We start from the raw sequence: 19,671 nt of genomic DNA on the forward strand, positions 1-19,671 counted from the left end.
TGAGCGATCTTGACAAAGAAAATTATGGAACACATGAAGTGTGGTAAAAGTGGACCCCAATAAAAAGATACTTCAAACCTTACATTCACGATATTAAAACAGTGTAACAGAATGTAGAATAAGGACATATTAATCCCTCTCCTCTTTAAATTATCATTCACAGATCTCTACAGATATGAATCATTTTGTTCAACTATAGAAATGGTCTGAAAATAAAATTGTGGAAGCTATGCTTTTGATACATTCACAAATACTCCGACTGACATGGTGATCAAATATAATTATCTCCTGATGAAAGATCCAGTAGGTGTCATATAGGGAACTGAAACCGGTTGAGTGCATAACGATAGACATTGATGATATATCATAACAAAAAAGGAAGCACAATATGTCTGAAAAATTAATTATAAAGAGCAACTTGAGGATTAGCAGAAAGAATACTAAAACTGCTTTTAACGTGGTTTGTATATTCAGTAAATTAATTCATAGGAGTGACTTTGTAATTCTGTTGCATCATGTGGAAGCGGGAGCACAGTGAAAAGATTTTGAAACAACTTTGTGATCAATCCAATGTTGCTGTGTGATCGGCTATAACACAAATGGATAGGTATAATTTATAATTAATGTTCTGATAATTCAGGTCTACTTTATCCTTAGTATGAATCCCGGCCTCCTATTTTTTTGATTATTGGTATAAATTGTACAACATTATAAACTGATCAATACTTCACGTCAACTATTTTAGTTTAACCAATCTAGATAATCTTTGATACCACACAAGAGACCTCTATTAATTTGCTAAAGGGATATATCACTCAATAGTATGTAATATGTGAAACACAACCAAGATTTAATAGAATTCTGCATTATTTGACAAAAGTACAGCCATACCATTAGAAATTTAACAAATCTATGGGCATACACAACACCAGGATAATCATATTTATAGGTCTTCTGGTAAAAATGTGTTATCTATATTGGCCATTGTATGTCCTTTGTAATAGGCCCTGAAGCACACATTGCAGGCATCACTGCGCCTAAAGGTTTGAAAGAAATGCCTTGTTCCGTTATCTTTTTAACATGATGTAGCATATAGGTTAATGATGTATATGCAATAGGCACTCAGTGATCAAAATAAATCTTTTGTACTGTAAATAAAAACAGTTTCCTTTATAATAGGTTGTCAGACAATATGGTACTATAAATAAATATTTTCAGTACTACTTTTTAATTAGGCTATTAAACAACCAAGTAAGGGTGGTTTTCCACTAAAAGGTAAAATAATTATGCAGCAATATACCTCAATTCTTGGATCATTTTAGCTGCAGTATTTTTCCCCCAGGGGTAATACTTGGGATTCACCAACAGCAAAGTTAGGCATTTGCTATATTATCAGGAAGCACCAGGGATTAGAATACATCTAAATTTTGAAAGGGCTTACATGGCCCCCTGAAGAACGTGCAAATGCATCATTATCAGGCCTTCGTCAAACGTTGGGACCTGCCCTGCAGAAGCTTAAAGAGGAACTTACCCAAGGAAGAACTAGGTTTTGCAACTGCTGCTGCAGATGCAATCTGACAGCAAAGTGCTGATGGGCATTGCGCATTTCAGATTTCCCTCCGAAATCAGAGAAAACCACTGACGTGCCCCCTTCCCCCGACTTGGAAGGCACATTTTAATTGCTCTTCTCCACGCCTCCAGGTGCCATTGAAGAGCACCTTCTAGTGACTGCATGGCTTACCCGATGTCTGGTTCGCAGGCTTTCCTGCACAGGTTCAGCAGTGGATATTGTTGATGACCTACTGCCACCTGCTTACCTGCTGAGCCATCTCCTGCACACCTATAGCGATGAGGCTGTGCTCTCGGGAACCAGAGTAGCAGCCCAGATACCCAGCTTCAGGATTTTCTATGTTGGCTCGAGCAACGCTGTCATCTGCCAACCCTGCACCTTTTCAGCTAGACCAGGACTAAACTTTCCTTTTCCGTACCAAACAGGCTTGCTAATTTATTGAAAACTGTAAAAGTATTCATTTGGCACAGGCTAAACACAACCATAACTTGTGCTTACTGCCACTAGTTTGACAGCTATGCTTTATCATCAAACTCAGCCATTTACTGTTGACTTTGTAATGTTCACTTTGTGCCATTGGAAAATGTTTCAGAAATGCCTAACACTAAGCCAAGTATTAGGGACTCAAACAGTATCATTGGACTTTCCCACTGACTGTGTGGCCATCCCCTTATATTATTGTAAGTTTCATTATACCTGGTCTCCGCCCTGTTCCCCACTTTAGGATACACCTTTGATTGTTCTGCTACATTTACCCTTGTAAGTCAAGAGAAAATACAGGAGAACCTCTGCACCCAAGTTTGCATTGATCTTCCTAAACCCTAAGATCTCTAGGATAACCTAAACGATCTTAAAGTCAACTACAATTTTAACTGTCTTTCAAATGCAGCGACAGAATAAGAGGATTTGCCACTTACCTGCGCATTGGCTTTCTGTCCATACACCAATAGGAGAAATATAAGACTGCAACTTCAAAGATGAACCTACAATCAGAAGCAAAACAAAGTTGAAGACAAGATTGGAGAGGATCCAACCGACATTAAAATATGACAGTTCCGCCTATTTAGGGATCGAAATGGGAAGTACCAACACATTGTAAAAAAAGAATAAAAAGTAGGTTTCTATGTGGCAACTTCTCAGATGTACCACAGAATTCTACATTGAGTTTATTTTCCTGAGGGGCAGAATATGTGGCAATAATGATCAGAGATACGCTGTGGGAATCAGTTTTAGATTGCATACCGCAAATGGGTAGACAGGAAAACAAAAAAAAGAAAAAAAACGACTTGTGAAACAAGCACTGGCCAACAGTTTTAGCTTCTGTATAGGCATACAATAGCACCATAATAGCAGTAGCTATAAAATGAATATCAGCCATAAGATGGCAACGTCAATTCTTCGGCAGAAATTCAATGCAAGGATAAGATATTGCTTATAATAAAATACTTTGTGATTTAATCCTAAATTAGGATTTTACACAAATATACCAATACATAAATACATGGATATACAGATATACTAATGCATAAATCGGACATCTTAGATCCTAAGTCGCACCATAACGATCTACTAATCGATGTTGCTTTTTCACAATTAAACAGTGAAAAAATAAAACAGTGGGGCGAAATATCAATGCAGGTGAAAACACAACAGCATCATGACCAGATGTATCTATTTAGATCACTTTCCACATTACCAGATGCCAAATATCTAGACAGCCGGGTCACTAGATGTTTCATGCTTCGTGCAGATTTTAGTCCGGTAGCAAAGTTTTGACGTGAGACCATATCCTGAAGAGGGCTAGCTGGAATCCCAGGGATTCAGAACAAGTGTCCCAGAAAACCTCAGTTATTGCCCCAGAATTGCGGACCCATTTCCCAAATGCACACATGTATAATGGTCCTAATTTAGGACAAAGTGTCAAAACATGCCAAAGCATTCCTACGGTCTGACAGATTCGGCAGCACCTAGACTCGGGAGTCACCTTCAAACGAGGACCAGTAACAGCCAGAACCGGGAGCCGATTTGTCCGTAACCTTAATATGAACTTCCTTACCTCCTGTCGGACATAGCATCAGGTAGGGTTGAGGTTTTCGAAATCTGTGGTTAACATGCAACACAGCCTCATAGCCACTCAGTTTAGACAGGTGGTTAGAGTTTATGCTCCAATCCCACCTGTTGAACTTTTGTTCAAAGGATCTTTTTAAGTGGATATAGGCCATGTGCTTCTTTTGGGTGTAGGACCATTCAATCTCCTCAAAGAGATTCATTCAGCTGTTCAAGTTAAGCCCCCGAGGGTGCTTCTCTACGTCATAGTTGTCCCCGGCTAGTTGCAACAATTTGCATGAAGGAGCCGAGCAGGCTTTAAAAAAAAATAAACCTTGCGCACATAGTGCCATCCCTCTCAAGAAGATGAGGCCAAACTAAGCGCAGAAACTGCACTAAGCAGGAAGGACCTAATCTCAAGGCACTGTGCCAAAATTTGCCCTCCACAACATTCAGCCATTTTAGGTCTTGCATGGCTAATGCCTCCAGGCCGTAGAGAATGGAAGGGACAAAACACTGTTGGTATAGTTTTAGGATACCTGCCATGCTAAAGCCTGGAGGTCCCCTTAGCAAATTTACAGGCCTGTAAGGTAAGCATTTTCGCACACTTTTTTATATTTGATTATGGCATCATAGTTGGAGTTAGCTGTGAAATCCAATCCTGAATACGGGTAAGAAACCACCACGGCAATCGTGCCAAGATCAGTAGCGACGCCAGAGCGACCAGGGCCATTTCTAGCGATAGCTACTATCTTTGTTTTATCGAGATTGATAGTTAAGCCCAACTGAGTTGCATAGGCCAACAGCTCATTTAGCATGCTCTTAAAGCCAGATAGTGTGCAATCAAATAGAATTAGATCATCGACAGAGCATGCCGACAATAGGTGTACCACCTAGTTTAGGAGGGGAGGGTCAACTTGATTTTAACATACGAGGGCGAAGGTCCGCAACATAGGAGGTTATAAAGCATGGGCGCAACTACGCAACCCTGCTTTACCCATATATTTATATGAATTGTTGATGACTCTTCATTGTCATGGAGTCTAACCTTGGTAGATGAATTACTGTGTAGGGCAATTAATATATGCATTATCCAGGCATGGCAATTCATAGCTCTAAGCTTTGACCACAATGTGCCCTGTTCCACTTGGTCAAAGGCACTACGGAAATCTATGAAAGCTATGTAGAGAGTGGCTTCCTGGTTACCGACGGTGTTCTTGATTAGTTTGTAGAGCACCCAGATATTATGGTTCGTGCTCGATCCGGGTCTGAAGCCAGTCTGTGCATAGTTTTCAGATCCTGTTACCCGAGACCCAAACTTCCAGTTCCCTAAGCCCCCTATTGCTTATAAAATCAAGTGGATGAAGGGGAACTTGATTAAGAAATGTTTTATTACACCAGAGGCCGATTACAAATGCATTTAAGCAGAAATTATTGTTGCTATCCTCAACTAACGGGAACTGAGGCACAAGCAGATCTATCCAACAATTGTTCCTGCATCAACATAAACAGTACAACATTTCAAAAACGTCCATACATACCCAAATAAATGTATTTATTTATCCAGGAGACATAACATTAAACAGCGATAAGAAACCCCCAAAAGCGTGGAAAGTATTGACAATGTTGATCTAAATAGGAGTGTGGAGGTTGGAGAGAATGTTTAAGGAGACAAACGATCATGGTAAAGTTATGAGGGTTGAAACTGCCTCAAACAAAAGCTCCAACCTGGATCGAGGAAGAAAGCAAACAGTATTATCAGTGAGAGAGAAGAGTCTTGGTCAGAACGTACAGAGATGCCAGATTCCCACTGACGACTAACTGACATTGTTATTTGAATCAGTTTTAGGAAGATGGCGAGGTTGCAAATCGTGCTACGATACTCAAGCTATCGTCCATTATACCAAAACTCGGTGCTAGTTCTAGCCTTGATTTAAAGTTTGGGCACTTGTTTTTGGGTCGTGGTTGGGTAAAAGTGCTGGTTCACTTCCACTCTAAATGTATTACGAGTCTGGTGTTGGCTAGTCAGGAGGATTTCCTGATGAGGATTTGAAATACATGCTTCTAGACTTTTTCTAGCAACGGTGACCAACATGATGTTTATAGTGGTGCTTGATAACTTGACATGCATAATTGGCAACAACAGTTGCAGGCAGGTCAAGTTTGATCAAGAGCCTGCAAGTTGGTCCTGGCTTGCTTTACAGTTCACATCCTCAGCTGGGAATAGACACGGCTTTGAAGAAAGAAGAAATTGGGGTGGGTGTTCTGTTGGAACACACGTGGGCACAATAGGTTTCTGAACAGCGAGGTTAGTAACTATTTGACTCATTAGGACAGTGTTGGTTCGGGAGAGTTGGCAAGATGTGGTGCCAACTTTGGCTTATAATATTGCAGCAGGGAGGCATGATGAGGGCTCCTGTGTATCTGGGATGAGAAAAGAGTTGCTTTATTCACAAGGATCAGATGGACCGAAGTGATCCTGGGAGCTCATGTTGGCGGACGGCCAGGTGCAAGTCACGTGATTAGGCGGCATGGCAGTGCTTTTTGAGATCTAACCAATCATTTTACAGGAAGCCAAAGTGAAGAGATCGTCACCCATGTGTGAAGAAGTTGGAGTCAGACGACTTGGCCAATGAATTGGGGTCTATATGCAATCAGTAGTATGTATACAGGTGGCAGCCAGTGATGGTGGGGGATGACCACTGTATATTGTGTACATCACAGATGACGATTTTTGCAGTTATAACATGCTGTTTGCTTTGAAGAAGAGCTCTGCTGCAGTCGCCATTTCCTTTTTATATACAAATGAATCTCTTGTTCTTCTCACAAAAGGTGCACCTAGCCTTTTTCCCCCTAGAGGGTTGTCATTTCCGAGTCTGGTTGTTGGAAGGTTAGTGACCCTGATGGGATACCAGACCCCACCAGGATGGAGGATTCCTGGCCACGCCCACCTGCAGCGACCAGTCCCCTTGTGCGCACCTTGGAGAGGTTTACAGGAGCCGTATTATCAGAATCCCTGACTTTTCTTTGGAGCAGGACACTGTCCCCGGATTGACTAGGCCGTTGATAGGCCCCCGAGACAGAGGATTTCGGGACGAGCACTTCGATGCAAGTGCATCTTTTGTGTCGAAAAACAAGCAGGGTAAAGGAGGGGAGTTACGAGTGTTCGAGGGTGTGAGGAATGGTGTGCGTGTAGTGAGCGAGCAGCGAGTGGAAGGTGTGGACGACCACTTGACATTTTATATAGGTTGGTTTGGTTATAATAGAGGTTTGCGGTCTAACAGGATCTTTTCCCATTTTACTAGGGATGAAAACCGAACTGTGCAATGAAGAAAAAAAAAAAAAAAAAAAAAAAAAAGTATGAATAGAGGCTCTGTATATTTAGTGGGCCTGGGATCTCTCCACCCAGTTTAAAGAGGGCATAAGAATGAGAAGTAGTTGTGGTAGAGGCCCCTTGTGGACCTGGAATCTCCTCACCAGATATTTACAGGGTTTTGGAATGAAAAAGTAGTTTGATTTTTATTGTCATTTGCTTTAGGGTGACAAGGAGAGGCCAAGGGACGGCCTGATTTTGTTGTCTGAAAGAAGATTTGTGGGTGGTACGAGGACATGCATGAGAGGGGTGCAGGAGGTTATGAGTGAGGGGGAAGTGTGGGGCATTGGCAGCGGGAGGGGTAAGGTTGGGGTATCGGGTGAAAAACAGCACTGCTGGTTTGGGGCATAATATTGTTTAACACTGATACAGGGGCAGCTATGATGAAGCCGGCAACCCCGTTGGAATATATGTGGAAAGCTCTTTGTACTGAGAAAAAAAAAAATCTTAAATATCAGAATGGCTAGCAGAGACAAAAAGGAGGGTTGTATAAGCCATGGCCAGAACATGGAACAAAGTTATTTTAAACCACATGCATACTTTTCTTAGCGTCTAGATGCAGAGGGAAAAAGTTAAGCAGAAAAGAGGTGTTAGAACTGTGGAAAATGGAAGACTTGAAAGATGTGCCCAAACGGGCTGCCCGCAACCTGTTTCCTTACCACTACCACGCCTACTGCCCAGAGTACTCCATTACCCACTGCCCCAGTATCCCCTGCAGAAGCAGACCAGTCTCCTCGGCTAGAGTGCTACCCCACGCACGCTGCATCAAGATACACAAATCCCACTTCCATACCTTTCACTGCTACTGCTCCCACACCGGCCCAGTATTATAACCTCCCCAACCTTGTAGCATCTGCAGCTGCAAGCGCTAGAACACAGGAACGTACGTACAGGAAACCGCAGAAGGAAACATGGAGGAAGGCAGAAGAAGAACTAGCCTGGTTGACGCTAGATAGAAGCGACAGGCAACAGGCACCCGAAGGGACTGATGACATTTTGTTTAGAATCAACAGTACTGCAATTAAAAGATGTGCATTTTGAGAAAGATGGAGGATAGAAGAAGACGGTGGATAGTTTGGATTATGGGACAGTATGGTCTGAGGACTACAACCGGTCAAGCCCAGGGGAAGAGTAGGAGGACACAGTGGATGAGTTGGAAGATGAAGATACACCAGCAATTTCACCATGGGTTGAAAGTTTGTGGGGACCTAGGTTAAGAAATAGGTATGGACACATGGCAGTGGGGGAAAGATCGCTGGCAGGGAAGAAGAAAGTGGTCACGACAGTGGGGGCGCAGTTTTCATTATTGCATAAGGGACCGGGAAGGGCCCCATACATACAATGGGCCCACATGGACAAAACCAATCTGATTAAGGCACGCCTGTCTCAAAGCTGGAGCGGGCAAGTGGATATATGCCTTTGAGAAGCAGACGGCTGGTGCTACCTTGGCTGTGGGGGACCTGAAAAGCTTATTCATTGCAATATTGGGTGATCAGGCAGATGATATTTGGTTCAAGGCAGAGTACCCGGGAGTGTAGTTAGTGGACAATAGCCATGATGGGGCACATTTTAATAACATCAGGAACAAAGTATGGCCAGCGCATGTATCCAGATAAGCCGGACCGTCAGTTGATAATGCAACTGACAAGGTGGGATGAGGAAGACCCCACTCAGCACATATTGCAACTACAGGAGATGTGGCGGCCAGAAAGGGGAAATTCATGGGACAGAGCGATTCCATTCTTTTATTTTGTAGTAAAAAGTGGACTCCCGAAGGAAGTACAGAAGACTTGACAAGATAGTGGGGATCGAAACTAAGAGGTGGGCGGAAATACAGTCTTGTACAACACTGCAAATGGTTACAAGAAAAAGAAGGAAACTGCCCAGAGCGCAAATCGAAGAAGCAAAATTGGTGCAGAAAAAGTTAGCAAAAGTTACACTAGAAGGAGCAGTAATGACAACACAGATTGAAGGTCAGACGTATCGGCGGTACAGGAGGGGAGCATGATTGGAATAGTGGGTACCAGTAAATGTTCCTGGGGGTGGGGTGGGGTGGGAGGGTACCAGTGAGGAAGAGGGGGATTTTCAGGGGTCCGAGGAGGACAAGGTGGGTTCGGAGGCATGGGTCCACGGGGAGGAGGAGTGGGACAGTGTTGGATGTGTGGGCGGATGGGCCACTTTTCATGGGAATGCCGAAGTAAACAACTAGTTGCGTATCTGCAGCAGCAGGTGTACCTGTACCCTCAAGGAGGTCAGCACCGTACCACCAGCCTCATGTGCAAGCAACCCCGGCAGTTCCCTAGGGTGCGCTACTGCCCACAGCCCCACCTGCTCCCCCACTGTCTTTCTCCAGCTACCAGCCCCAGAAGGAAGCTGGTGTTCTGAGTGAGAACCTCATCCGAAGGGGGTATCCCCGTAGGACTGTCAAGCGTTCTTTGAAAAGGGCCTCAAACAACCATCAACAAGCACTATTGGAGTATAGGAAAAAACCACTTGCACTTGATCCGGACGGATTAGTGTTTGAGTACTTACAATCCATTGTCACACAAGATTGTAAGAATTATTAGGAAGAATTGGCACATCCTATCAAAAGGAAGCAATCCCATTCCCACTCCTAGATGTGCATTTAAACGTGGACGCAATTTAAAAGAATTGATGACAATGAATGATATCAGTGACCAGTTGACGTCTCAAAAAACCATTACTGAACAATGGGGCTTGGATAAACCGAGTGGCCATGCCCCGTGTGGCATGTGCAAGTGTTGTGCCTCCACTAAACGTAGCACACATGTGGACATAGGTTTAGCCAAACCTTGGCAACAGAAGATGTTCACCAATTGCAACATCAGTGGTGTTATATATGCCATTTGGTGTCCCTGTCCAAAATTGTATATTGGACAGACTGAACGCAAAGTGAAGATACATATAACTGAGCACAAGAGCTGTATTAGGAATAGAAATGTAACAGCTCCCATGGTTGGGCACTTTGTGGCTAATAACCACGATTGTGAAGACCTTAGATGGACAATTTTAAAGAAAGTACAGACGTCTAATGGTTGTAATACGAGCAGACATATTTTAGTGAGAGAAGAAATGAGGTTAATATTTTTAACCAATAGTCATCAGATTGGTCTTAACGAACAGTTAGATTTGGTCTTGTAACTGCAATCCTTAGATTGAGTGAGGTGTTCCCGTTAATTACTTACTCCTGCTTTATTTCTGATTGGGATTTCAATCAGTTGCAACACGGTCCGTCTTGTCTTTTGTTGCTTTCCATTGTGCTAATAGTGTTGCTTCCACTGAGCACATACTAGCTTTTCCTAGTTCCCTCAATTTGGCAGCTTGAACGGCTCATTATTCAGGTGCACAATGTGACGTGAACATTGGTCACCGATGATATATATAGCACAGCTGCATGCACTTTCCTGAGTCCGCCCACTATATCTCGGATGAACTTTTCGTTCTGGTAACGGATACTGGCCGTGCGATTTACTCACGGTGAGTGCTGTACGTTATCATGGTTAAGTGCAGGCTGTTTTATTTATTAGCCATGCGAGCCTCAATAGGCAGGGCTGTTTAGTTTCTTTATGACTGAGGATTGCCTGTTTAATCTGTAGTGGCATGTTGTCATACGGTATAACTCCCGAAGCCTTCACATACTGCATTTTTTCATCGGGTGCGATAGGTAACTAGAGCTTTGGGCGTTCAGTGTAATGGATATATTAGGACGTTTTCACACATTGTTTATGAAGCAATTTATGTTTGGTTCAGCCGTGAATTGTGATGCTGCCAACTATTTTTGTAGTGTCTTACCTCCTTTGTTTATTTGCTTTACAACAGCCACTAATTAACGCTGGCGAGGAGGCGCTTTCACAGCAAGCACTGCCCCATCTCTGCTTGACTCAGCACAGCTGCGCCTTATTTAAACAAGCGTTTCGTTTTCATTGCTCAGACAAGTGTGGGGTTCTAGCTTCATTTGTCAATATCTTTTTGGCTTCACTCTCAGTGGAAGTTGTGGTGGTCCTGATTAGTTAGTGTCCAAGTGAGCAACACTAGCTATGTATATATATTTTTCTCCCCTTTTCGCAGGGTGTATTTTCACTGTTAACATGGCTTGTGTGTGGGAAACTCCTTTCGACTATCAATAACAGCCGATTGACCAGCATTCGCTTTGCAGTAGTGTAAGTGGCATTTCGAACTACTTACATATCTGCGCATTTGGAACAGTTTTAAATAACGTACATTTTTTATTCTGATATATGGGTAAGGATGACCATTATCATAGGGTCCGTACTGGCAGTTCTGATTGCTTCATTTGATGAACGAATTTCTGGTGTCTGTCTACTTTCGAATACCATAATATTAGGAAGTAGCCAGTCTGTCCATTTTATCAGATTTTACTGTTCTACTCTAACATCTCAAATGGGACCCAGTTATTGGTGTAAATGGTTATTACACAGAGTTATGCTTTACGCCATTCTTAGGGTTAGCTTATTTCACTCTTTTATACAGTACATTGGGCGAAAACAAAATTTATATAGTTCTGTGCTCTGTTGGTCCGATCACCGATTCTAGTGACCACTTTAAGGTGAATGTGTGTTTAAGGTTTTATGGCCTTTTGCTGCTTGCTCATTTATAGAGCGTAGTAGATATATACTGAACCCATTAATGTTATTTGGTATGAGATCATTAACTCTTGCTTTCTTATTTAGGTGTCAGGCAAAGGCAGTTGTATTCAGTATATTCCAAGAATCTAGTTTCATTCCGCTCTGATGACTTCAGACCTTTTATATCCCTGATGAATTTCCACAAAAAAAGTTTAATAATTAAGATGGAAAGAAACATGTTGGACTTCTGATTATTGTCATGAACAGTGATGAATTAATGTGACAAGTCAAGTTTGAGTTATTGGAAACTTTATATTTAGCAGTACTTTGTTGTTTGTTACTGGCTAGAATATGTTCATTTTTGTGGTTTAAATTTTACATTTGTGTTTTTTTGACAATTATTGTAATCAAGGTGTGTTTAGTTTCGTGAATTTGAACAAGTGTAGTATGGATGGAGTGGTCAGTGATGCGAGTGGTTTTGAGTTTGTTGCATTATGCATTGTGAATGTTATGAATTATTATGCACTGTGAATGTTAATATGAATCATTAAGTTTATTGTATCTTGTGTTTTATGCATTTATTCTAATTTTTATACATATGAGATTTTTACAATCCATATGGGAGTTTTTAGAACTAATACATTTATTTAACAAACATGTTTGTGTATGTGAATTGAATTTTTTCACCTCCAATTGTGAGATGTGCGAACTGATCAATGTTGATAACAGTATGTATTAAATAAACATTTCTGTCTTGCCTTTCACCTAAAGAAGCTTGCTTATCCCGGCCCCTTAGTTGTCCTATATATATTTGTGCTTTCCAGGTATGGCCGTGGACAGACTTGACCTGGAGTCCCCATTTTAGTGTTTTTGCTGGCGATGCACCAACATATGCGTTACACCCGGGGTAGCAGCAAGATCCCCAAGTGCAGAATAGTTAACAGTACCCAATAGCACAGTGACGCACTAGCAAGGGGGCACAGTCATTGAATGGAACCATTTTGTTTTTTCATGAACAAACATGTACCCAGACTAGGACATCCCACAGAGCCTTTGTGTGCCCAGTCCTATTGGTCACTGCCAACCCAGAAGAGTAAACTTTGGTGGGTGTGGAGATGGGTAATAAACAATTTTCATGGTGGATACAGGCACAATGAAATAGTGCATTAGTGAGGGAGGAATCCCTTTGTCAGGTGAGGTAATTGACACGCAGGGCTCCTCTAGGCCAGTACAATTTGTACCGTTTACAAAATTATTACCCATTAAAGTAGAGGACAGAGTGATACGGCCCCACTGTTTCCCACAGCGACACCCATCAATCTACTGGGTAGGGACATCTTAAGTAAGTTCAATATGACCATCTCGTTTACTGAGAGGGGAGTGGTGTGTTCGACCTCCGGTATTTGCTATGTGAGGGTTATGTTGACCATACATGCTATTGGAAATTAAGCAGTGGTGAGAGGAATACCACTGGCCCCATATTTGTTTTTATATGGGAATACAGTACTTCTTTTGCGCAGTATCTGCAGGTGGCTAACCAGTACTGCTGGGTGCCATCCAAATTTCTGTTCAGCCCCGCCCAGCCCCAGGAACTTGTTGCAGGGACCATTATGCTTGACAGAAGGAGTGATGGTGATTCCAAGATGGCCATCGGCATTAGGTAGACGTGTGCCAGCGGCGCTCCGCTCAACCCCTGGATTCTAAAGGTTCCACCACCCCTTATCTGCACGGCGGAGAGTCCGGAGACTACATATACTAGTCCCCAGCTGGCCCCCTGATGCGCTCTGAAGCGATTTATACCCGGTAAAGTACTAGCGCACCGGGACCCGCTGACTTGTGAGGAGCTCATGCCCGGGGGCGATCGGAGCTCACGGCTGAGGAGAGGGACCCTGCCCGAACTGTGCCTGGCCTTGGAGAGGAGGGGGCCGCGGCTCCCTGAGCTATCGGCAAGAGGTCTCCGGAGCATCGGTGCCAGCAGCCTGGAGGTGTGCGTGAAGTGGGGTGGCGCATGTATGCGGGCCTCGGGAAGCTCCTTTCCCCTTCTGCGGCGATTCACCTTCCAACCAAGGGAGTTACCGGAGTGTGGGGTGCTGTGCGGCTCTTCTTGCAGGGGGGGAAAACGTGGCTCGCTGTGGGGCAAGCTGAGCTTGCAAGGCAGCCGAAACTTGCGGCAGAGGCGAGGGAAGAGGGAGACCCCGGACCGGAACACTGCTTCCTGCAGCAGGAGGGCCCCGGAGAACCAGCTTCGGAGACCGGGGGGGACGCGCAACCTAGGGAGGAGCCTGGCGGTGTGGCTCAGGCGTCCCCTCCCCCTCTTTCCACAGACTGTCAACCGGCCTGGGGAGGCACCAGGGCGTGGGGCGCAGTGCGGTTCTCCCTGTTACGGTGAAACGCAGCGAGCTAGGAGAACGCACAACATAGAGACTTTGGCTCGTCTCCCTCACTCACTCCGGGCTGAGGGAAACGCTCTGCCATGGGTTCGGTATGGCCCCCGGAGGCGCATTGGGAGCGGCCCTCGGGTACGGCCTTCAACAGTCGGCATTCCACATACTGAGGACGAGGAGTGTGCCCATCCCTTGTGGGTCATAGTCTTGGTGGACTCAACCGCAGCCGTATCACCCTGACTGCGATGCGGGTGGGATGGCGGTCGCAGTGATCACTGGCAATTCCCAATCAACAGGCTTGCATACGGTAAGGGAGACCCAGAGAGGTGTATGAAGCGTCAGCGGCGCTCGAGGACGCCGGGCTGTAGCTCTTGGATACGGAGGACGAGCAATCTCTGCCTCTCAGAACTTGGCCTATGTCTCAGTGAGGGCCTATGTCTTAGTGAGGGGGGGGGGGCGCCTATCAAATTGATCACCCTGCAAGAGGCCCACCTTTTCGAGAAGGCAAGGAAGGCTGCCCCCAGCGGTGGTCCGAGGCACTGACCCCCTCGTGGTGTAGATGGATGGGTGCTCCCCTCATTCGGGTGTCGTACGAAAGATCCAGAGAATAAGAGGACGCCACGAGAAGCGCAAAACAAGAGACAGCCACTACCTGTAAATGCAACAGAGCGTTGGCGACATGGCAGCCAGGACCAAGAACAGATCGGGCAGGAGCGGGCTCCCCCAGGCGGAAACATCAGGTCCCCTTCTCTCCATGTGGGCGAATAAGGATTCACGCGAGGAGACTGGGGGGCAGCGGGATGAGTCGACGGAAGCGGCCCGACAAAGGGAGGCGCAGCAGGACTCACATCACCCGACAAGATTTACACAGAGAGATGCTCTCCTTACAACAATCGTTAGCAAGGACTTTTCAGAACCAGTTTCAACTAATACGCTCTGACTTCAATCAGGCCCTGTCCGAAATTAAGCAGGAAGTAAGCCAGTTGGGTGAGCGAACGGATAGAGAGGGGCCTGCAGGAGTTAAGCAAAGAAACTGAGGAGAACAGTGAGGCGATAGACCGGCTTGATACAGCAACACGGAACCTCAAGATCAGAATGGAGGACTTGGAAAATAGATCCTGGCGAATCAACATCAGGCTAAAATTTTTACCGGAGACAGTTCAGGATAAGGACTTAAAAGGGTGTGTCCAAACAATCTTTGTCGATTTGTTGGGGGCGGATTCCCCGGACAGGATTGAACTGCACAGCGTACATAGAGTGGGTGCTCTCGACCCCACTCGGAATCAAGGGATGAGCTGGCGGCTTCCTCAAGGTACGCGCAAAAGGAGGCGAGACCCAGGGAGCCTATAATGTATGGCAATCAGAAAATCGAGCTCCATCAGGATCTTGCCGGCAGTACCCTCATCAAGCAGAGGCAGGTGGGCCCTGTGCTCGCGAGGCACTGGGATCAGGGGGTTAAATATAAATGGACCTTCCCCCTTTGGTCTAGTATTTGATTGGGAAGGGTCTCAAAGAAGGATTACCTCCTTGCAGGAAGGGGCAGCTCTTTTGCAGATTGATTTAGATCAGGACCAGGGAGTGCCCCGCCCGAGGCGGCCCCAAGACCCGAAGGAGGGTCCCCGGCTGCGGCCGTGGGAATGGTCGACTATTGGGGAGGGGAAATGGAAAAGGCGGAGCCGACGGGGGCCCACTACGGAGGTAGGGAAGGGGGGCTCCCGGTTGGGCAAAGATACGGAGGCAGCTGGGAGTTAACGTAGGAAAACCCGATTGTCAGGTGGTGGTGGACAAAAGAGCTGATGAAAAGGGGGAGAGGAGTGGGGAGCAAACATCATGGAATCGGTAAAGGTGTTGAGGTCTGGGGGAGGGGCTACGGCCGGTTGGCCTTATGATCAGGCCCCGGTGGGGCGGGGTGGGGGCGGGGGAACCCCAGAGGAGGGATATCAGGGAAGGGGGGGGGGGGGAGGTTGGTGTGGGAAGAGGTTTAGTAGTAGCACGCAGTGGTCCATCTCCTGGAGGTAAATGGAACAAGGCAGCAAGCCCAATTATACGTGGGGCAGGAATGCCCGGAGGGTGAGGTAAAAAGACTTGACAATTCAAGTGGATCACGCATAATGTCAGGGGGCTTAACTCCCCTTTAAAGCGAAAGAAGCTGGAGCTCTTTATGAGGCGGCACCGCCCTGACTTCTTGGGGTTACAAGAAACTCACTTACTGCGACGGGATCAACATAGGCTTAGATTGAGGGGTTTTGATCGAATTGTCCAGGCCTCGGGGGAGACGAAGTCTGGGGGGGTGGCTTTGGTAATAAGTAACATGACAAATTTCAAGATAGAGGAGGCAATCACAGACAAAGAAGGCAGATATTTGATGACAATAGGGTCGGCCGGAGAAGGATTTTACACAATAGTGGTGGTCTACGCCCCTAATTGAGGTCAAGAAACCTTCCTTAGATAGCAGCTTCTGCGGAAGATTGGAGACCACTCAAAGGGCCCAATAATCCTAATGGATGGGAGATTTGAATATCGCGTGGGATAGCATGAAGGACAGGTCAGGGTGTAAACTTGGCAGAGGGGGAATGGTGGCTTCTACCCTGCGTGACAGAATGTCAGGTGTAGGTCTACGGGATGTCTGGAGGGAGGTGAAAGGGGACGAAGAGGGGTTCACCTTTTTCTCTGAGGTTCACGGTTCGCAGTCGAGAATCGATTACTTTTGGGTATTGGCAAACCTGGTTGGGAAGGTGAAGGAGATGGAAGTGGGTCCTATGGGCATAGCGGATCATAACCTCTTCTTTGGCGAGCCCAGGGCGAGACGCATGGAGAGTATTTTATGGGGCTGGAAATACCCAGAATATTTGTTAAGGGATCCGGTTATTTTGGAAGGGGTGGAAAGATAGATAACAGAATTCTTTGAAAACAATAGAAGGGGGGGGGACACAAGGGAGGATTTTCGTTGGGGTGCATTCAAAGCCACGCTAAGGGCTGAACTCATTGCAGCCAAAGCGCAAAACAGTAAGCAGTTGGTACTCCTGGAGACCCAGTTAGAAAGGGAAGTTGAATTGGCGAGAGGGAAAGCTATAGAGACCCCCAGCAGAAGCAATCATAGGGATTATAGAAGGGCAGTGGGTCAACTGAACTTGCTTAGGATTAAAAAGGCGGAAGGGGCTCTCCTTTCGGTGAGGCAGACATTTTATGCCAAGGCTAACAAAGACGGGCACTCTTCTGGCGCGGCTTCTCAGGGGAGCAGACTCCAGGAACACCATTACAGTCCTACTTACGGTGAATGGTGATGGTCACTCGTTTGGAGGATCTTCAGGAAATTATGACTGAGCATTATGAATCTCTTTGAGTCTCAAAACCCCCAGGGTGACCAACAAGAGCTCTTCTTAGATAAAGTTCGGCTCCCAGCAATAGGGCGTGAGGCTCAGAAAATCCTGACTCAAGACATTACGGAAGACTAGGTGAGAGGGGTGATGAGACAGCTTCCCCGGGGTAAAGCACCTGGCCCGGATGGCTTCTTGGCAACCTTTCACAAACAATTTGCCGGGCAACTGGTGCCACACCTAACCTATCTCTTTAACACGTTTAAATCAACAGGAGAAATAACCCCTTCTATGAAAGAGGCCAAAATCTCTAATTCGGAATCCGGGGAAAGACCCTTTAGAAAGTTCCTCCGATAGACCAATAGCCCTCATTAACGTTGACGCAAACATTTTCACCAAGATATTGGTGAATAGGCTAGAAGGGCTTCTTCCCGAACTTATCCATCAGGATCAATCGGGCTTCATTAAGGGCAGACAGACAGCGGACAATATTAGGAGGGTAGCCCGCCTGCTTGAGAAGTTAGAAAAGATGGACACCCACGCGGTTCTTCCGTCGCTTGACGCTGAAAAAGCGTTCGACCGGGTGGAGTGGTCGTTTCTCTTTAAGGTTATGGAACCCATGGGTTTGGGCGGGACTTACCTACAGATGGTCAAAGCTAACTATAATGGTCTGCGTGCACGGGTGCTAGTTAATGGGATGGCGTCCAGACTATTCCAACTTCGGAGGGGGGCGAAGCAGGGATGCCCCCCGTCCCCTTTGTTATTTGCTATTTACTTGGAGCCGTTACTTCAGGCTATTTGGGACTCTGAGGACATCCGGGGGATCCCATTTGGGAGGGCCCAGCATAAAGTTGCTGCTTTCGCGGATGACATGCTGCTCACCCTTACTGATCCGTTTCATTCCCGTCAGGCCAGAAGTTCACTGCTTAAGGTTTTTGGGGATGTGTCAGCACTGTGTGTCAACATGGCAAATCTGAATTAATGGTGCTAAGAGTGGGAAATGAGGAGCGTGCAAAGCTCAGAAGAGCCTCTCCATTTGACTGGCGCCCAGGGTTGGGGGGGGGGGGGGGGAGGAGTTGTATATCTCGGGGTAAAGATTACCCTGAAGCTCTCTGGGTGGTACGCTGCTAACTATCCCCCGCTGATGGGGAATATCAAGAAGGATCTGTGTAGGTGGCGGAACCTGCGGGTATCTTGGCTGGGGAGCAGAGCGGCCATTAAGATGGTGATACTTCCACGTCTCTTATACTCGTTTCAAGCTATACCCCAAACAGTCCCGGAGCGCTTCTTTAGGGAGCTTCGCACTATATCAAGTGAATTCATTTGGGAAGGGAAAAAAGCTAGGCTCAGTAGACAATTGCTCACAACTCTGAGAAAGGAAGGTGGCCAAGCCCTCCCGGACTTTCAGCAGTATTATGAGGCGACGCAGCTGAGAGTTATCAGGGAATGGCTTCAGCAGGGGGAGGAGAAGCATTGGGTGAAAATGGATAGGGCAGTAACCAAACAAAACCTCGATTCAGCGCTTTGGCTTCCGAGAGGTCACCGCCCGAGGCACATGTACTTGAGCTCTATCACGAAACTGGTAGCAGACAATTGGGACAGATTGGCCAAACAAAGGAGCATCAATACCTTCCCATCTCCATTCACTCCAATATTCGAAAATAGGAATTTCACACCTGGGCTCGAGAAAGGGGCCTTCAGAAAATAGCACGATGGGGGGAGTGCATGAGGATGCGAGATGTTCACTGGGAAGGAAATTAGCTCTTTTCTGGAGTGTAAGAGGGATTTTGCTTTGGGGGAGGAGGAAAGATTGCGATATTATCAGTTGTGGCACTGGTTGCTATACCCAGAAAATAAAGCGGCTACCAAAGACCCTACCAAATTCGAAAAAATTCTTACTATCAATCGATGGCTTGAAAAGGGCTCATCTCGCACCTGTACAGAATTCTGGAAGAGGCCAAACCGAAACGCAACTGGGCCTTCATGGGTAACTGGGAAAAGGTGTTGGGAAGAGTCAGAGAAGAAGGAATGGGAAAGGTTATGGAGACTAATTACGAAGCTAGCAAGAGCATCTCAGCCCCAGGAAGCCTGGTACAAACTTATCTACGGTTGGCATTACACCCCAGCCCACATACACAAATTATATCCTGCAAGATCAAGGGACTGTTTGAGTGTGTGGGGCGGTGGGGTCTTCGGAACACATTTGGTGGGGTTGCCCCAAAATAGCACCTTTCAGGGACGAGATATGTGAGGCCCAACAACAGGCCTTTGGCCATGGGGGGAGCAAATCCCCAAAGTTGACTTTGCTGGGCATGCTGCATGAGGACACCGAAGTGACATCAAGGGCCAGTGCAAGAGTGCAGGTCGTGCTAGT

At 46.0% G+C, this 19,671-nt stretch overlaps 1 protein-coding gene across 9 annotated transcripts in view; it reads right to left on the reverse strand.

Moving 5' to 3' along the window:
- KLHL20 (kelch like family member 20) overlaps positions 1–19,671 on the reverse strand; it is a 1,054,184-nt gene that overhangs the window by 890,089 nt on the left and 144,424 nt on the right. For all 9 annotated transcript variants that reach the window (XM_069641184.1, XM_069641182.1, XM_069641180.1 and 6 more), the window contains one exon: positions 2,488–2,553. In XM_069641184.1, the coding sequence (XP_069497285.1) occupies positions 2,488–2,510 (23 nt within the window). In that variant the 5' untranslated portion in view covers positions 2,511–2,553. The remainder of the gene's footprint in view (positions 1–2,487; positions 2,554–19,671) is intronic.

The sequence above is a fragment of the Ambystoma mexicanum genome, chromosome 1q, assembly GCF_040938575.1.
Source record: "Ambystoma mexicanum isolate Mex_15411 chromosome 1q, UKY_AmexF1_1, whole genome shotgun sequence".
Classification (NCBI taxonomy): Eukaryota; Metazoa; Chordata; class Amphibia; order Caudata; family Ambystomatidae; genus Ambystoma; species Ambystoma mexicanum.